Raw genomic sequence first — 16,437 nt, forward strand, 5'->3', positions numbered from 1 at the left:
AGGAAATGAAATTTCTCCTTGTTGAAGATAACACAATGGGACGAAGATGCGAAGGCATACGACAAGAGGGTGACTAGGGTGTTTTGTCTACTCTCCTCTCCTCGTCTCCCTGCCCCGTTCGGGTAAATAGAGCCTTAATAAAACTATAGAAAGCTTGACAAAGGATTCAGGGACAGACAAAATGAATCAGCTCTGATGCCCCATCAAACGCCAAGAATTCTAAAACAATGAATTGAATCCATGCAGATAGGAATGCACAAAACCAGGGGCCAGTAGTGCCCACAGCTCACTGTTAAGTCTGTAGCATTGCAGGACCATCCAACAAGCAGAGCTTTCACCTTGTTTTGGCTCTTATGACAACAATTGCTCCCTGGGCCTAAAAATTTGCAGGTCACTCTCACAGCTTCATCACAAACCCTGTAACTTTTTTGACCTTCAAGATGATAAGGTTGATGGTGATGCTATCCCTTTGGTCTTATTTGATCAAAAGACAAGGTGAGAAAAAAATGTTTGCAGAGAAAACAGGCAAAGTTGTCGCCTAATCGTTTGAATTGTTGGACAAGTTTGCGTGAGCAGTTGGGCGTGTAGATCGACCACAGAGATTAAATTTCGACTAAATTGTTTGTTTCTCCTAATTGTAATGGTGCATGATGTTGAAATTGAAAGGGATGGTCTTTGAAATATTTGTAAGAGAATAATAGAATGATCTTTTTAAGTATTTGCGAAAGAATAAAGCTATTTAGCCAGGAACAGAAATTCAGTAACTTGTTTTACATGATGAGAAGTTGAATGACAGTTAAAGTTACATAATGTAACTTGTTTCACTTTGAATCACTTGGTCTCCTCTTTGACACCTTGTGAAGTTGTTCAACATGATTTGATTCTTATATGTGCTCATTGAAATCGTATCTACTCCTGAAACATGAACAAGCTCATCCGCTGAACTTATGAAATCGAACAAGATCCTTGAGGAGAATTTCTCGGCCAGATAATTTGGATATGAACTTGGTTGCGATCGTGACAATCCACACAAACATGGGGGTTCTTAACTGTGCACATCAACCTAAAGCAATCATAACCTTTCCAATAGCCTATCACCAAAAATCACCACATGAACAAGCTCCTCCACTGAACTTATGGAACCGAATGGAATCCCTTACGAGAATTTCTCGGTTGGAGATTTTGGATATGAACTTGGTTGCATTGTGACAATCCATGCAAACTCGGAGGTTCTTAACTACTCTTATCGGCAGTTCAGGCGGTATAAAAATCAAACCAAAAGCAATGGCAAGCTTCTCACTGTGGTGGCTGAGCAAATGAATCTTCGCTGATTCAGTCACATCATGCAAAACAGAACTCACGTCAGGCTTGTATCCTTCTGCAATCATCTTGCTGCTGAGCTTCTCTAGTTCAGCATATATCCTCTCGGAGTACGGATGAGACTGATCGTCGGCGGAAAAGATATGAACTTTGTTCTTGTACTTAATCCAACTACAACCAGGCTCCTTTCTCACATTTTTATCTCGCATTCCCTTTCGCAAATGTGCTACCTCATCCCAATTACCTCTTGCAGCATGTAAACTCGAAAGCAGCACATAGCTTGCAGGGTTTTGCGGTTCGAGCTCTAACAAGTTCTCAGCTGCCCATTTGCCTATCTCCAACTCATTGCGGAATCTGCACGAGCTTAATAGGGTTGCCCATGCGATTGCATCCGGGTGACAAGGCATCTGATTTATGAAATCTTCAGCCTCCTTTAACCTTCCTGATCTGCTCAATAGATCTATCATACATGTATAATGATCAGCTGTTGGCACAATGTGGTGGTCGTGTATCATCGAATTGTAATACCTATATCCTTTCTCCACCAGCCCTGCTCGACTGCAAGCAGAAAGGACACCAATAAATGTGATACCATCAGGCATCACACCTTCATTCAACATGCGTTCAAACAAGTCCATTGTTTCATTAGCCTTCCCAAACTGTGCATAACCTGAAACCAGAGCTGTCCAAGAGACTGAGTCTCTACTCCGCATTTCGTTAAACAACTTGTGTGAGTCTTCAATGATCCCACACTTACCATACAATGTAACTATGGCATTAGAAACAGTGATGAATGAAATCAATCCTGAGATGTTTGCCTTGCAATGAAGCTGCGCACCCTCTTCCAAGCTTGCTAGATTGGCGCATGAGCTTATCACGCTCCCAAGCGTGAAATCATCTGGTTCAATGCCTTGTTTCTGCATTTCACAATAAGTTCTGACAGCCTCTTCACTGCATCCATTCTGACCATAACCCACAAGCATTGATGTCCATGAAACAACGTTCTTTGTCTTCATTCTTTGAAAAACCAATTCTGCAGACTTGATATGCCTGCATTTTGAATACATGTCGACCAATGCACTCCCTGCAAATACATTTTCATCATAGCGAGTCCGAATGATGAAGGCATGGGTCTGTTTCCCCAATTCTAAAGCAGAGAGGCCTCCACAAGCAGTCAAAATGCTGCCAAAAGTAAACTGATCCATACAAACACCTTCTGCCCTCATGGCCCTGGATAAATCAACAGCTTGTTGTTCCAATCCATTCTGCGTAAGCCCAGTGACCATTGTCGTCCACGAAATTGAGTCCTTTTCTTCCATCTCATCGAACAATTTCTTCGAATCCTCAACCATACCACTTCTGAGTAGCCCTGCCAACATAATGTTGTACAAAACAACATTTTTCTCCTCAATGTCTTCAAAAACTCTCTTTGCTTCATGCACAAAACCAGCCTTTGAGTACATGTCAACAAGCGGACTTCCCACAAACACATGCGACGCAAACCCGAATTTGAGGATATGGCAATGGACTTGCCGACCTAAATTGAAATCTGAGCACTTTGACGCGATTATAAGCAAGCTAGAGAACGTGATACGGTTGGCCGCAACGCGGCCTTCCAGCAACAATGCTCGATACGCATTGAAAGCTCTTTCGCAGCAACCCCGGCCGATGTAGCCCGATACAAGGGCATTCCACGACACTAAATCCCTCGAGGGCATCGAGGAAAACACTTGCTCCATCTGTGGGATGTGACCGGCCTTGGAGTAGGCGGAGAGGAGCCCGTTCCACGAGAAGGGGTTTGGGTGGAGAATTTGGTCGAACAAGTTGCGGGCATAGACGAGGAGGCTGCGGTTGGAGTAGGAGGTGATGAGGTTGTTAGAAAGGAAGGTGTCGCCGGCGAGGTCGAGGGTTTTAAGGATGAAGCAGTGCAACTTCTTAAGGTCGCGAGCTTGAGAGCAGAGCTTGAGGAGGGAAGAGTAGTGATTTGAAAGACGAGAAGTCATGAAGAAAGACGCAAGAAGTCGAGATTCTATATATTTAAAAAAAATAAATAAAAAGTATCTCGAACCAAATGAATCATGAATTTCGTCCGGCTCATTAAATCAACCCAACTAAAAGACGAACCGGCCGAAACTGACGCAGTCAAGTCAAACCCGGTCAAGAGATTCTGTTCTTCCACGAACTGACGCAGATGGAGCAGAAAGGAATCGACCGCCCTCGCCAGAATCAAACCGTTCATATTAATTTGATCGGCCCTCGTCGTCAATTCCAGCAATTTGGGCTTCTGCAACGCCCTATAAATATCAAACCACGGAGCTTCTCCCAAAACAGAGCAAAACAGAGTAAGCTAAAGCCAACAACACACTGCTCTGCTCTGCTCTGCTCTGCATCAAGTAGGCAAAGCATGGGAAGTTGCTTCTCCAACTCCAAGTCTCCTCGCCGGGAGCTGCCGGAGGCCGACCGGCCACGGACGAGGAGGAGGTACGAGGAGAGGGAGGAGGAGGAAGTGCAGTGGAAGGGCGGCCGGTGGGTCGCCGACGTCGACCGCAAAGTGGAGGATTTCATAAACAGAGAACGCCAGAGGATGATGAACTATGAAGCTTGAGTCCGGTGATCGCCGGCGGTGATTAAAGATGTTGTTAGTTCGTGTTTTATGAATATTAAGAGTTTAAGAGACTTCAAGGATGAAGAGGTTTCGGAGTGAGTAGAGTTAGATGGTTTGAGAAGAGGGAGTATGAATTGTTAAAAGGAACAAAAAGGGGATAGAGTAATAGTGTTAATGTTGGAATATCTCTCCTTTTTAATGAGATATGTATTATGTAGTACATATTAGAAGAAAATGAAAAAAAAACTTTATTTTTATTTATGCTAGATTGATAGTTGATTATTAGTTCATGATTTGTGTTGACAGAAGCCAACAGAGAAACACATGATAAAAGGCAAGTGGTACCATATGGAAGATAAGAAGAGTTAAAGAACATAAAGATAAGTGTCATGTGCAAAAGACAAAAAGATTTAAAGAAAAATAAAGGAAGAGATGGAATATAAAAAGTGAATGTTAGTAAAAAACGAACAAGACAGTAATGAGATTGAGGATTATAAATGAATTAAATATTAATAAGCACGTTTGATATTTGATTTGGTAAGATTTTATATATATTGATGTGGATATATGTTGAGGGCATAGGAAGAATTAGGGGGAAAGGAGAGGGTAATTTGGTCAAATCGCTATAGTACCCTTTTAGGTTACTGTTGATGCGCGAGAGAGAGAGGGGCGGGTGGGTTCGTTTGGAAGGGGGGAGGAGAGCTACACCGCCACCACAGAGAGGAGCTCCTTCTCTTCGTTTCAAGACCTCTCCGTCGGCTCCAGACGGGACCTTCCTCTTCCTTCTCCTCGCGACGCCGGCTACAGCACCACACCCTTCCTCTTCATTCTCCTCGCGACGTCGGCTACAACACTGCACCCTTCTTCTTCCTTCTTCTCGCGACGCTGCCATCCTTCTCCCCTAGCGACGTTGTCGCGGGAGAGACCAACCCCTGTTCTCTTCCTCCTCGCGACACAGCCACCGGACAGGCCGCCCACCTTTCTTCCTCCTTCTTTCTTCTCGCGAAGCCGACCACAAATCCACCTCCTCTTTTCCTCTTCCTCCCTCCTTGGCAACTACCAGCGCATCCAGCCATGAAGCGCCGCTCCCCACCTCGTCTCCTTCGTCGTATGCACCTCTCAGCACTATATCCGACCATCTCGACTCGCTTCAGCACTTAGGGACGCCCCCCGTTATCCCCCTACAACCGTGCCTCTCACGCCGCAGCAGTTGGCCCTTCCGCATTATGGCTGATTGGTGCTGTCGTTAAGACTCGGACACTCATCCGGTGTAGCTTCCTCGTCGTTGTATGCCTCCGACCTGGGTGCCAATGTTGTGTTCTCGGCCTGTGTGCCGTTATTGTGTTCCAACCTTGTGCCAATGTGGCTTGTACATTATGTTCCACCTTAGCGCTGCTCCTATATGTGTGTCGTGTCTCGGCCTACGTGCCACTAGTATTTCTCGACCTGCGTGCCGCTAGTACCTCCTGGCCTACGCATCGATGTTCCTACCCTGGCCTGCGTGCCGATATCGTATCCCGCCCTGTGTCAACGTTATAGCCCGGCTTGCGTGCCGAGGTGGCATCCGATTTCGTGCCATCGCACTCGGCTCCTCATCGTCGGATCCAACTCTCCAACCTGATCAGAGTCATCTGCTCTTCCGGGTCACGACAACTCGAGTAGCATCCCATCCGAGAGCGCCCCCCTGGGCCAGGGTACGTTTATGTACTCGCCCCTCATTTATTTCATTATTATATTATTAGTCTGTTACTTATATGTTCGTTGGATCCGCTTCGAGCCTCGGGGTACCAAGGACCGGGGGGGACCTGGTCGCTGGCTGCAGGTAGCGTTGACCAAGGGACTTTTGAAGACTTGGTCAACACAAAAGTCATCTCAACACACCCCCTCGGGGGCGTCGCAACTCAGTCAACATTCCATCCACCTCACCCGGCGGCCCGTCTGACTCAGATTCTGGACAGGATCAATTTGGCGTCGTCTGTGGGAATTTCCTTCACCTGTTCTGGAACGTGAAGATGAACGACGTCGGGAGGTTCTCTGCCATTATCACAGTTCCGGAAGATCCCAACAGACATATTATCTTCTATCCTCACTCCACGGGTATTCGGGAGTTGAGGGATTAAGTGGAGCTTCAGCTAGTAGACAGGTTAGTTTTTCCATTATATTTTTTCCCTGACTCCATGGGTATTCAAGAGTCAAGGGACCGAGATAATCTCTTAGCCGGTTGGCACGACTCCCTGATCAAGTATGTTACAAGCTCTGCTCCCTTTTTACAGTTATAGGAGTTGTTATAGCTCCCTGATAAGAAAGTAAGATCCTAGTTCCTTGATCAAAGACTAGGGTCTTCGATTTTTTATCGGACATTAGGGTCCCAGCTCCCTGCTCATACACTAGGGACACAGCTCCCCGATCATTGACTCGCAGCACGACTTCCCGATCAGGATCTAGAGGTCTCGCTCTTTGATTACAGGCTAGGGACCGTACTCTCCAATCAGGGACTAAGGGCCCAACTCCCCGATCAGGTGTGCTACATGCTCTGCACCCTTTACCATGGGGCTCTGCATCCTCTTACTGTTATAGGCGTTTCACTCTATTGCTATCATATGTTTTACATTCTCCACTTGTTTTGTGTCCTCTTACATCTACAGGTTCTGCTCCCTTTACCCACGGTCCTCTCTGCTCCTGTATATTGGCTTTACTCCCTTTGACTGTCAGGGCTCAGATTATTATTTTCTCCCCTCACTCCACGGGTATTCGGGAGTTGAGGAGACGAGACAGATCCTCAATCGGTCGACATCATTCCGAGATCAGGTATGATAAAAGCTTTGCTCCCTCATATTGCTACGGGCTCCGCTTCTACGGACTTCAGGGCTTATCTCCCCTGTTCGGGGTTGAGCAGTCTTCATTGGTCTCGAACCAACTTATCGGCTTTCTTACCTCCTCCGTTCGGGTCGAGATAATCGCCACCGGTCTCGGACCGGAATATATCATCTCTTACCTCCCCCGTTCGGGGTCGAGATAATCGCCACCGGTCTCGGACCGGAGTATATCATCTCTTACCTCCCCCGTTCAGGGTTGAGATAATCGTCACTAGTCTCAGACCGGAGTATCGCCACCAGTTTCGGACCGGAGTATCGCCACCGGTCTCGGACCGGAGTATCGCCACCGGTCTCGGACCGGAGTATCGCCACCGGTCTCGGACCGTAGTATCCCCACCGGTCTCGGACCGGAGTATCACCACCGGTCTCGGATCGGAATATATCACTTCTTACCCCCCCCCCCCCATTCGAGGTCGAGATAATCGCCACTGGTCTCGAACCAGAGTATCGCCTCCGGTCTGCCAACGACCTCTTGGTCGGTGCTTATCGCTCACTCACAGCTCTGCCTGACACTCGTCATACTCACTTTACTCACCACTCTACTAGGCACTCAGCATTCACGTTTCGCTCACCACTGTTACTCGGTCGGCACACACTCACTTCAGACGTCGCTCTGCCCCGCACTCGACAGTCAAGTTTTGCTCACCGTTGTTGCTCGATCGGCACTCACCGCTCATCTCTCACTGCTCACTCACCGCTCTGCCCAGCACTCGTCAGTAGCATTTTGTTCATCGTTGTTGCTCGGTCAGCGCTCATCATACTCACTCGCTGCTCTGATAGGCACTCAGCATTCACGTTTCGCTCATCGCTATTGCTCGGTCGGCACTCATCTCACTCGCTGCATTGCTGGAGACTCGAGTCTCACTCGTTGGTCGATTTACGAGCTCTGCGCCTGCTCAGCTCAAGGGCTTTGTTCCCGTTTGCCTTCGATCTCATTAGCTCCATGCTCGCGTCGATCACGAGATCCGCTTTCGCTCTGCTCATGAGTTTTACGACCATTCGTCATCGACCTCTTGCCTCAGCTCGACGATTGTCTCTCTACCTGGTCGACATTTTTTAGTCGCCCGGTCGTGATTTATTGGCGCTCAATCAGTATGTTTCTCGGTCGTGCTAACGACTTCACTCGTCTATCTTTTTCTTTACTGTCCGGTCGCGATTTATTGATGCTCGGTGAGTATGTTTCTCGGTCGCGCTCACGACTTCACTCGTCTATCTTTTTCTCCATTGTCCGGTCGCGATTTATTGACGCTCGATCGTCATTTTTCTCGGTCACGCTCACGGCTCTGCTCGTCCATCATTCTCTCCATTCCCCGGTCGCAATTTATTGATGTTCGGTCAGTATTTTTCTCGGTCACGCTCACAGCTCTGCTCGTCCATCATTCTCTGCATTGCTCGATCGTGATTCATTGACGCTTGGTCAGTATTTTTCTCAGTCATGCTCACGACTCTGCTCATCCATTATTTTCTCTATTGCCCAGTCGTGATTTACTATCACTCGATTGATACCTTTTTGGTCGGCCGATATTGATTTTTTGTCGCTCAATCGTTTTACTCAACATCTCTCGACCGTTTGCTAGATATCACTCGATATTCGCTAGATCGCTCTTTCGACACTCGCTCGATATGTCTTTTGTCGCTCAATCAATGCTTATTCTTTTCGTCGCTCTGCCAGGTACTCGTCGTCCACAGCTACTCGTTCGACATTATATGACAAATCTGCGATATGACTCTACATTCAGTAGCGATTATGTAATTTGGTCAAATCATTGTAGCACTCTTTTAGGTTTCTGTTAATGCGCGCGCGCGCGAGAGAGAGAGACCAGGGGGGTTCGTTTGGAAGGGGGGAGGAGAGCTGCGCCGCCACCACAGAGAGAAGGAGCTCCTTCTCTTCGTTTCAAGACCTCACCGTCGGCTCCAGACAGGACCTTCCTCTTCCTTCTCCTCACGACGCCGGCTACAACACTGCACCCTTCCTCTTCCTTCTCCTCGCGACGTCGGCTACAGCACCGCACCCTTCTTCTTCCTTCTTCTCGCGACGCTACCATCCTTCTCCCCCTCGCGACGCTGCCCGTGGGAGAGACCGACCCCTACTCTCTTCCTCCTCGCGATACAACCACCGGGCAGGTCGCCCACCTTTCTTTCTCCTTCTTTCTCCTCGCGAAGTCGGCCACAAATCCGCCTCCTCTTTTCCTCTTCCTCCCTCCTTGGCAACTACCAGCGCATCCAGCCACGAAGCGCCGCTCCCCACCTCGTCTCCTTCGTTGTCTGCACCTCTCAGCACTATATCCGACCATCTCGACTCGCTTCATAACTTAGGGACGCCCCGGTTACCCCCCTACAGCCGTGCCTCTCACGCCGCAGCAGTTGCCCCTTCCGCATTATGGCTGGTTGGTGATGTCGTTAAGACTCGGGCGCTCATCCGGTGTAGCTTCCTCGTCGTTGTATGCCTCCGACCTAGGTGCCAATGTTGCGTTCCCGGCATGTGTGCCGTTATTGTGTTCCAACCTTGTGCCGATGTGGCTTGTACATTATGTTCCACCTTAGCGCTGCTCCTATCTGTGTGTCGTGTCTCGGCCTGCGTGCCACTAGTATTTCTCGGCCTGCGTGCCGCTAGTACCTCCTGGCCTGCGCGCGTGATGTCCCTACCCTGGCATGCGTGCCGATATCGTATCCCAGCATGTGTCATCAACATTATAGCCCGGCCTGCATGCCGAGGTCGCATCCAGTTTCACGCCATCACACTCGGCTCCTCGTCGTCGGATCCAGCTCTCCAGCCTGATCAGAGTCATCTGCTCTTCCGGGTCACGACAACTCGAGTAGCATCCCATTCGAGGGCGCCCCCTGGGCCAGGGTACGTTTCTGTACTCGCCCCTCATTTATTTCGTTATTATATTATTAGTCTGTTACTTATATATTCGTTGGATCAGCCTCGAGTCTCGGGGTACCAGGGACCGGGAGGGACCCGGTCACTGGCTGCAGGTAGCGTTGACCAAGGGACTTTTGAAGACTTGGTCAAGACAGAAGTCATCTCAGCACACCCCCCCCCCTCCGGGACGTCGCGACTCGGTCAACATTCCATCCACCTCATCCTGCGGTCCATTTGACTCAGATTCTGGACAAGATCATATATAATTTAGATTTTTTTTCTCATCAAAGTTTTTCATTAGTTATTAAGATAAATTCAAAAAGTATAGATGACCATATTTCAATGGCCCAGTGTCATTAGTAGTTCGAGCACTACGAGCGTTCGGAATGTTTAGCGTGGGAACTGAACCAATGTTGCTAGGGCGGATCCAGAATTTTAAATTTAGGGAGGTTGCGCTTTATTTATTTGGAGGTATCAATGAATAAGGGAAAAAAATCCACTGTGGAGATTATCCATGGAGGAGATGTTAGATTTTAAGAGATGTCCTAAAACAATCATCTTACGATTTTTACTAAATATAGATTCATTATTTGAGTGCATATTATATGTTTGATTATCTTAAACTCATTTACTGAATGATCGTAATACATTTCATAGCATGAGAGAAATTATGATTGGATGACAACTAGTAATTATCTTTACATGTACAATTATAAACGTATTAGAATGTTTCTAGTTGTTGAATTGATGCATTCAGACATCATCAATTCTGTAAGACTAGCACGGGTTATACTCCTTGGTTCGCCAAGCAGCTGTTTTCTCGTTGGCTGAAGACATTGGGATGTCAAGAGTTAAACATGGATGCTAGTTATGGTAACTAGTTCATTGGAGTGACTCGTCATAGGACTTCATATGGTATCTATATATGGATATGTCTATGAAGTTCTTACTACAGCTCGAATGTAAATTTCCTTTGACATGAGGTATACAAGTCATCTTGGTCATGAAGACTTATACTTTGACATCTTAAGCAAGCACCTTATTGAGGTGTGGACCCGGGATGATTGGGTATATGTTAAAATACCCGAAGATATTTGGATAGCCCACAGAGAATTCACCGTTCCTTGCGAGGAGACGTATACCCTATGACCACTCGTTATGATTATTACTCAAAGTCTTTGGCCAAAACATCACATGTTAAAAGTACGAGACTCTTGTACATATGTATGAGTAATTTGAATCTGTAGAACGAGGAAGTATGAAAAGAATAAGACACGAATCATTGTAGCTGCTAAAGGGTTTAGAATTAATTCTAAAATCAACTATGATTTTCTGACTAATTAGAGATCATGATATACTACTAGGTGCTACTCATGATCGTTCTATAATTAAGTAGTTAATTATGAATGGTCAAGATAAACTGGGAACCTATTGGGTCACACGCACTAACGAGTTCTAAAAGACATGAAACAAGTTAAAGAATAGGATTCTTAAATCAAGAGATAAATATTTGGTTGGACTATACATAAGACAAATATGAAAATATTTGTCATGATGAAAGCGCAGATAGGCTACATCTCTTATGGTAGAGTTAAACCATATTTGGTTTAATTATGAATTAGTTATGAAGCAACTTGGTTTAGTTGTGAACCAAACTAAGGGGTTAATGGATTAAATTTTAATTAAGAGATAATGGGTTGGATTGAGCTTTCTAATTCAGCTCAATAAAGAAGATTATATATAGATGTAATTACATAAAAGTTTTATTATTTAGTTGATTAGCTTTTGGAAACTCAATCCTCCTCTCCCTCTCCTCTCTCTCCCTCTTATTGTCATGAGTACCATAAGGGAGAAAACTCTCTTGTGTGTTTTACTTCTTCTTCATCTTGATCACTCTTCTTCGCTCATGGCTAATAACTTCTGAAGGAGAGACTTGTATTCAAGGAGTTGTCTTGAGAGGCTCAGCGTGGATACGAATAGAGGCGAGGTTCGAGAACGTCGCTAGGTTGATGTCATTCTCATTACAGGTCATCCGTAAGATATACCTAACATAAATTTACTTTTCATAAAATTTTAATTATACTATCATGTTTGGTATGTTGTATCCTTATATGCGTGTAGTGTATGTGATGTAATAACTATGAATTGTTATTGTTTTATTTTCCGCTGCGCATGTTTACGAAATGTGTTATAGCATGCACTCGCATCGGGCATATTCCTACAGGAGAATAGAAAGACAACAGATAAAAGTAAATGACGAGAAGAGAAAGGAAAGCAACGGTTGTAAGATCAATGCACGTGAGAGAGTGGGGTGAATCATATATATTTTAAAATCTCTTTTTTTTTTTAATTTTTAAAACTCAAGTATGCATCAGAAAACAAAACGAATAACACAACACAAGAACACAGTATGAAATTGATTACTTGGTCCGTAGCCCAACAATTACTACTCTAAGGACCACAACCCCTTTGGATATATTCGATGGGCAATCCACTAACAATTGAAAAATGGAATACAGATAAAGAAAGTGTAACAACCTACACTATTTGATGCAATAGCAACAACAACAACTTAAATCATTACCAATACTAGTTGCTTGATGTAGTTTCGGTTCTTGCCATTGAAGCTTGCTCGAGCATTAGTTTGGCGTAGTAGAGTCGCAGCACAGTAGTTGCAAGGAGATGGTGCAATATAATGAGTTTGAAAGCTTGTAAAGAATTGATATTAAAAGCTATGACTAAACCCCTCTTTTATACTGCATTGGGGGTGCATTAGTTCATCTGGAATGCCTCCATCAACTCTGATCCAATCCTAAGTATTTAGCACTTATCTTTTTAGAGGAATCCTCACTAAACTAGAGGCACTTCTCATGCTGATCTGAGGCACCCTCAATGCTCTACAGACACCTTTAGAGCTAAAGTTTTATCCTTGAACTTTATCTACTCTAAGGTGACGCCCATTACTTGAGGTGCCTCGACTATATCAACTCAGGGTGCCCTCCCTCAATTAGAGGCGTTTAGAGTATATTCATCCGAGCTTATTTTTTGCTCTAATCTCTTGCAAAATATGTTAGTCCAAATAATAAAATTACCTATAAAATAGAGTTAACACATATAATAAAACTATGAGTTAGATCATGCCTAACACGATTAGAATATAATGTTGGTCTCAACTTAAATTTCTAAAATGAATCTAAGTCAGACCAACACCTACAGTCCCACTGAGACTCGTCCTCACTAGATCTCCCTCTTCCAATTACTTATCTCCACTTTGTAAATACCCCGTGATAGTTTTTATGTGATCAACCAAGTCAAGTCAGGTCCTATTATATTTTGATGTCTTATGTCTAAGTGTGTAGGAACTTAGGAGCACAGAAAATTGAGCGAAAGACGCAGCTAGCGAGAATGATGACACAGGAGAGAGTCAACGGGCTTAGTGTGTCCGAGGGACAAGGTGTTGCAGAAGAGTACGTTGGCGGACGAAAAGGAAGTGCGCGGAGTTTTCAAGGGACGAGAAATTGGAGCATAAGACTACTTGAGGAAGTCGAAAAATGGGTTCAAGTGAGTCATATTCCGGATAGCCAAGATCACCTAAGTGAGTGGAGCAGGATCGGAGCAGAACTGGACAGTCAACGAGATGTTGACTGTCCAGGCGCCCGAACTAAATTCGGGTGCTTGAACCCCCTGAGTCAGCCCCAAGGGTGCCTCAACGCTCACCTCATCGAGGAAGGGTGTCCGGGTGCCTAGACCGAGATAAAATTTTATCCTGTGCTCGTTGCATAGCCATTTGCATGACGATAAGATTTGCCACACTAGGGACGCCCGGAGAGGGTCCGAGCACTTAGACCATGCCACGTCAACAAACGGTTGTTTTCGACCAGTGAGCTATAAATAGAGGGTCTTCTCCTTTTCATACAACACACTCGGTACTTCAAGTTCTATTTAGTTCTTCACTTTCGAGCTTCATTTTTGTGTACAAGGCTTCTCCGTCTCCAACGTTTTGTTCGAGAAAGAGATTTTCTTACTGAGCCTACTTTCCTTGGAGTAGCAATCCTTTGATTGTCAACCAGTAAAAATCTTGCTTTTCTCATACTTTTTTTATTCTATTATTCTGTTTAATTAAGTGTGTAATTGTGTTAAGCCCAATTGTTTAAGAAATGTATTGGTTTGTTTTATTGTGTAGAACAATCCACTCTTTTTGTCAGCCGCAAGGGACCTATAATTAGTATTAGAGTAAGGTCATCTCAGAAGGACTAACCGTCAATTGAAGCATAGACGATGGCCGGAACAAGCATCCACCTGTCAAAGTTTAAAGAAGACTTTGCACACTAGAAGAAAAAAATAGAGATATATTTTAAAATTGATTTTAATATATTTTTAATTTAAAAAAAATGATTTTACAGTACTTACCGACAACAACAGTGAGTTGAAAAAAGAACATTGGATGAAGAAGGTACAAGTCGAATTTGTGGCAAATGAAAAACAAAATTTCATCAGCTAAGCGCACTACCATCATAAGAGGTAAACCGAATCGGAGTTTACGAGTCTGAAAAATACCTTTGGGAAAAATTCCTTGAGCTTCACGAAGGATCATCCGAAGCCAAACTCACAAGGAGAGATCTACTTCGGAACCAACTAATGAATCTGCAACTAAAGGAAGGTGAAACAGTTCCTCAACTGTATGCTAAGCTAAAGGAGCTAATTACCAAACTCATGAATCTCGGAGAAAATATAATCAACCGAAATTTGCTAAGGTATGTGCTTAATGCTTTCCCTAGAACACTATGGTCAACTCTAGTAGATGCATATTACATCTCTAAGGACTTGGAGGTAAGTAATTTGGAGGAATTATTTTCTACATTTGAAATACATAAAACTAGATATGTAGATCTAAAGGAGTTCAAACAGAATATAGCCTTAAAGCTAAAAATGGATGAACCAGAGTTTGAAACTTCTCTCGACGATGAAGAAATGACATTTATGGTAAGAAAGTTTAAAAAATTCTTTAAAGCTAATAAATTCAATCAAGTACGGGCCAAAATAAGAAAAAGGAGAGCGAGATATTATCATTATAATGAAGAAGGGCACATCAAAGACAACTTCACAAAACTAAAGAATAAAGATAAGGACAAGGACAAAAGACTGATCCTGAAGAAGCATAAGAACCTAAAAGCTACGTGGGACAAAACGTCAGAGTCAAAAATTGAAGCATATGCCAGACTTACGCTAATGGCAAGTCACGAAGAAGATGAATGAGCAAACTCATCCGAGATGAGCATTGAGCATAGAGAGCATTGATGAAGGGGAAGCAATATTAGAAGAAAATAGCACTACAGGAGGGACATCAGATAATGAGATTGATAAGATAAGTCGGGTACGATCTCTACCTCCAGATAAGTTATTTAAATTTATAAAAATGCTATCAAAATATTCTTATAAATTAGAAATAAAAAATAAAATTTTTAAAAAGGACAATATGGAATTAAAAATAACCTTAGCAACATCTTGTCGATTAGAAGATTTTGACAAGATAAAAATTAAAAATGAAAATTTGAAAGTAGAAATAGAAAATTTGAAGAATTATGCATGCTCATATGTTCAACAAATTAGAAATTATCAAGGACTTAATTGATATTTTAAATATTATAAGAGTCAAATTAGAAAATTATCACTAAAATATATTCTGAAAAAATTTCTAATTAGTCTAGTAGGTAGGAACGCATATTGGGTTTTAAAATCATGCTTAAATTAAAAATCATTATGCATGTTTTTTTTAAATTTGAATTCATAATTTTTTGCATAAAATTGTCTAACATTTTTTTTCATATGATTTCTCTTTGAAATTAATTTGGTATTAATTTTTCCGAGAAAGAGAGTTTCATTACTTATCAATATAAAAATTTTCAATTCTTTTTCTATTGAATTATTTTTTATAAATTTTTAACAAAAATTACATTTTTTAATTTAAAAATATTTTGTAGGGTTATTTTTATAAACTTTATTTTTTTTGTGAAAATTTATCATATTCTCTATCCAAGTAAATATTTTCAAACGTTTTTTAATCGTTATTGAATATTCTATAAATTATTTATCCAAATACTAATTTTTAATATAAAAAATATCGAATATTCAATTTTTAAAAACTTATTTTTTTCTAAAACAAATACTTTCTCTATTAAATTTTTTTAATTTTTTCATAATTTTTTGAATTTATAAACTATTTTTAAGTATTTTTTTTAAAAATATAATCTTATGTAGAAAATAATTTATTGTTGTCTAAATCAATTTCACTTTTTTGTGAAAATTTTATCAAAGCTTTAGATAAGTCAGCTTAACTATTATAATTTTTTTTTCAGAATTTTTAAATAATTAAAAATAATTTTAAAATTATTTTTTCCAAAACTACTTAATAAATCACAAAACTTCATATTTTTAAATTTTAAAGTTCATTTTTTTTAATGCTCGTCATTTTTTTTACCCTTAGAGGTTAATTCAGATTTATTTTCAAATTATTTTTCAATATTTCTTTTTTTTTAATGTGATCAACGAGGGAGAGTTAGTGATTAAGTCTAGTGGGAGGGTAAATTTTTTTTACATTAAATATTATTAATTGCATATTAAGTACTTGTTATTTCACTATTATTTGTTTTTAGTTTATGCTAACTTAACTTCAGTTGTTCACATAAAAAAGGAAGAGATTGTAAGTATCCCATGATAATTTTGATGTGATCAACTAAGTCAAGTTAGATCATGTTATCTTTTGATGTCTT

At 42.4% G+C, this 16,437-nt stretch overlaps 1 protein-coding gene across 1 annotated transcript; it reads right to left on the reverse strand.

Annotated features, from left to right (window-relative positions):
- Positions 1-107: 107 nt before the first annotated feature.
- LOC122021237 (putative pentatricopeptide repeat-containing protein At1g68930) lies at positions 108-3,362 on the reverse strand. The gene has a single exon (XM_042579331.1). The coding sequence runs from the start codon at positions 3,321-3,323 to the stop codon at positions 1,095-1,097; it is 2,229 nt and encodes a 742-aa protein (XP_042435265.1). The 5' UTR covers positions 3,324-3,362; the 3' UTR covers positions 108-1,094.
- Between the last annotated feature and the right edge of the window lie 13,075 nt (positions 3,363-16,437).

Source organism: Zingiber officinale, chromosome 9A (assembly GCF_018446385.1).
Source record: "Zingiber officinale cultivar Zhangliang chromosome 9A, Zo_v1.1, whole genome shotgun sequence".
In the NCBI taxonomy this organism is placed as follows: domain Eukaryota; kingdom Viridiplantae; phylum Streptophyta; class Magnoliopsida; order Zingiberales; family Zingiberaceae; genus Zingiber; species Zingiber officinale.

Bases quoted from the DNA above. Each gene is read 5' to 3' on its own strand.
- LOC122021237 (XM_042579331.1), bottom strand. From the start codon at position 3,323: ATGACTTCTCGTCTTTCAAATCACTACTCTTCCCTCCTCAAGCTCTGC.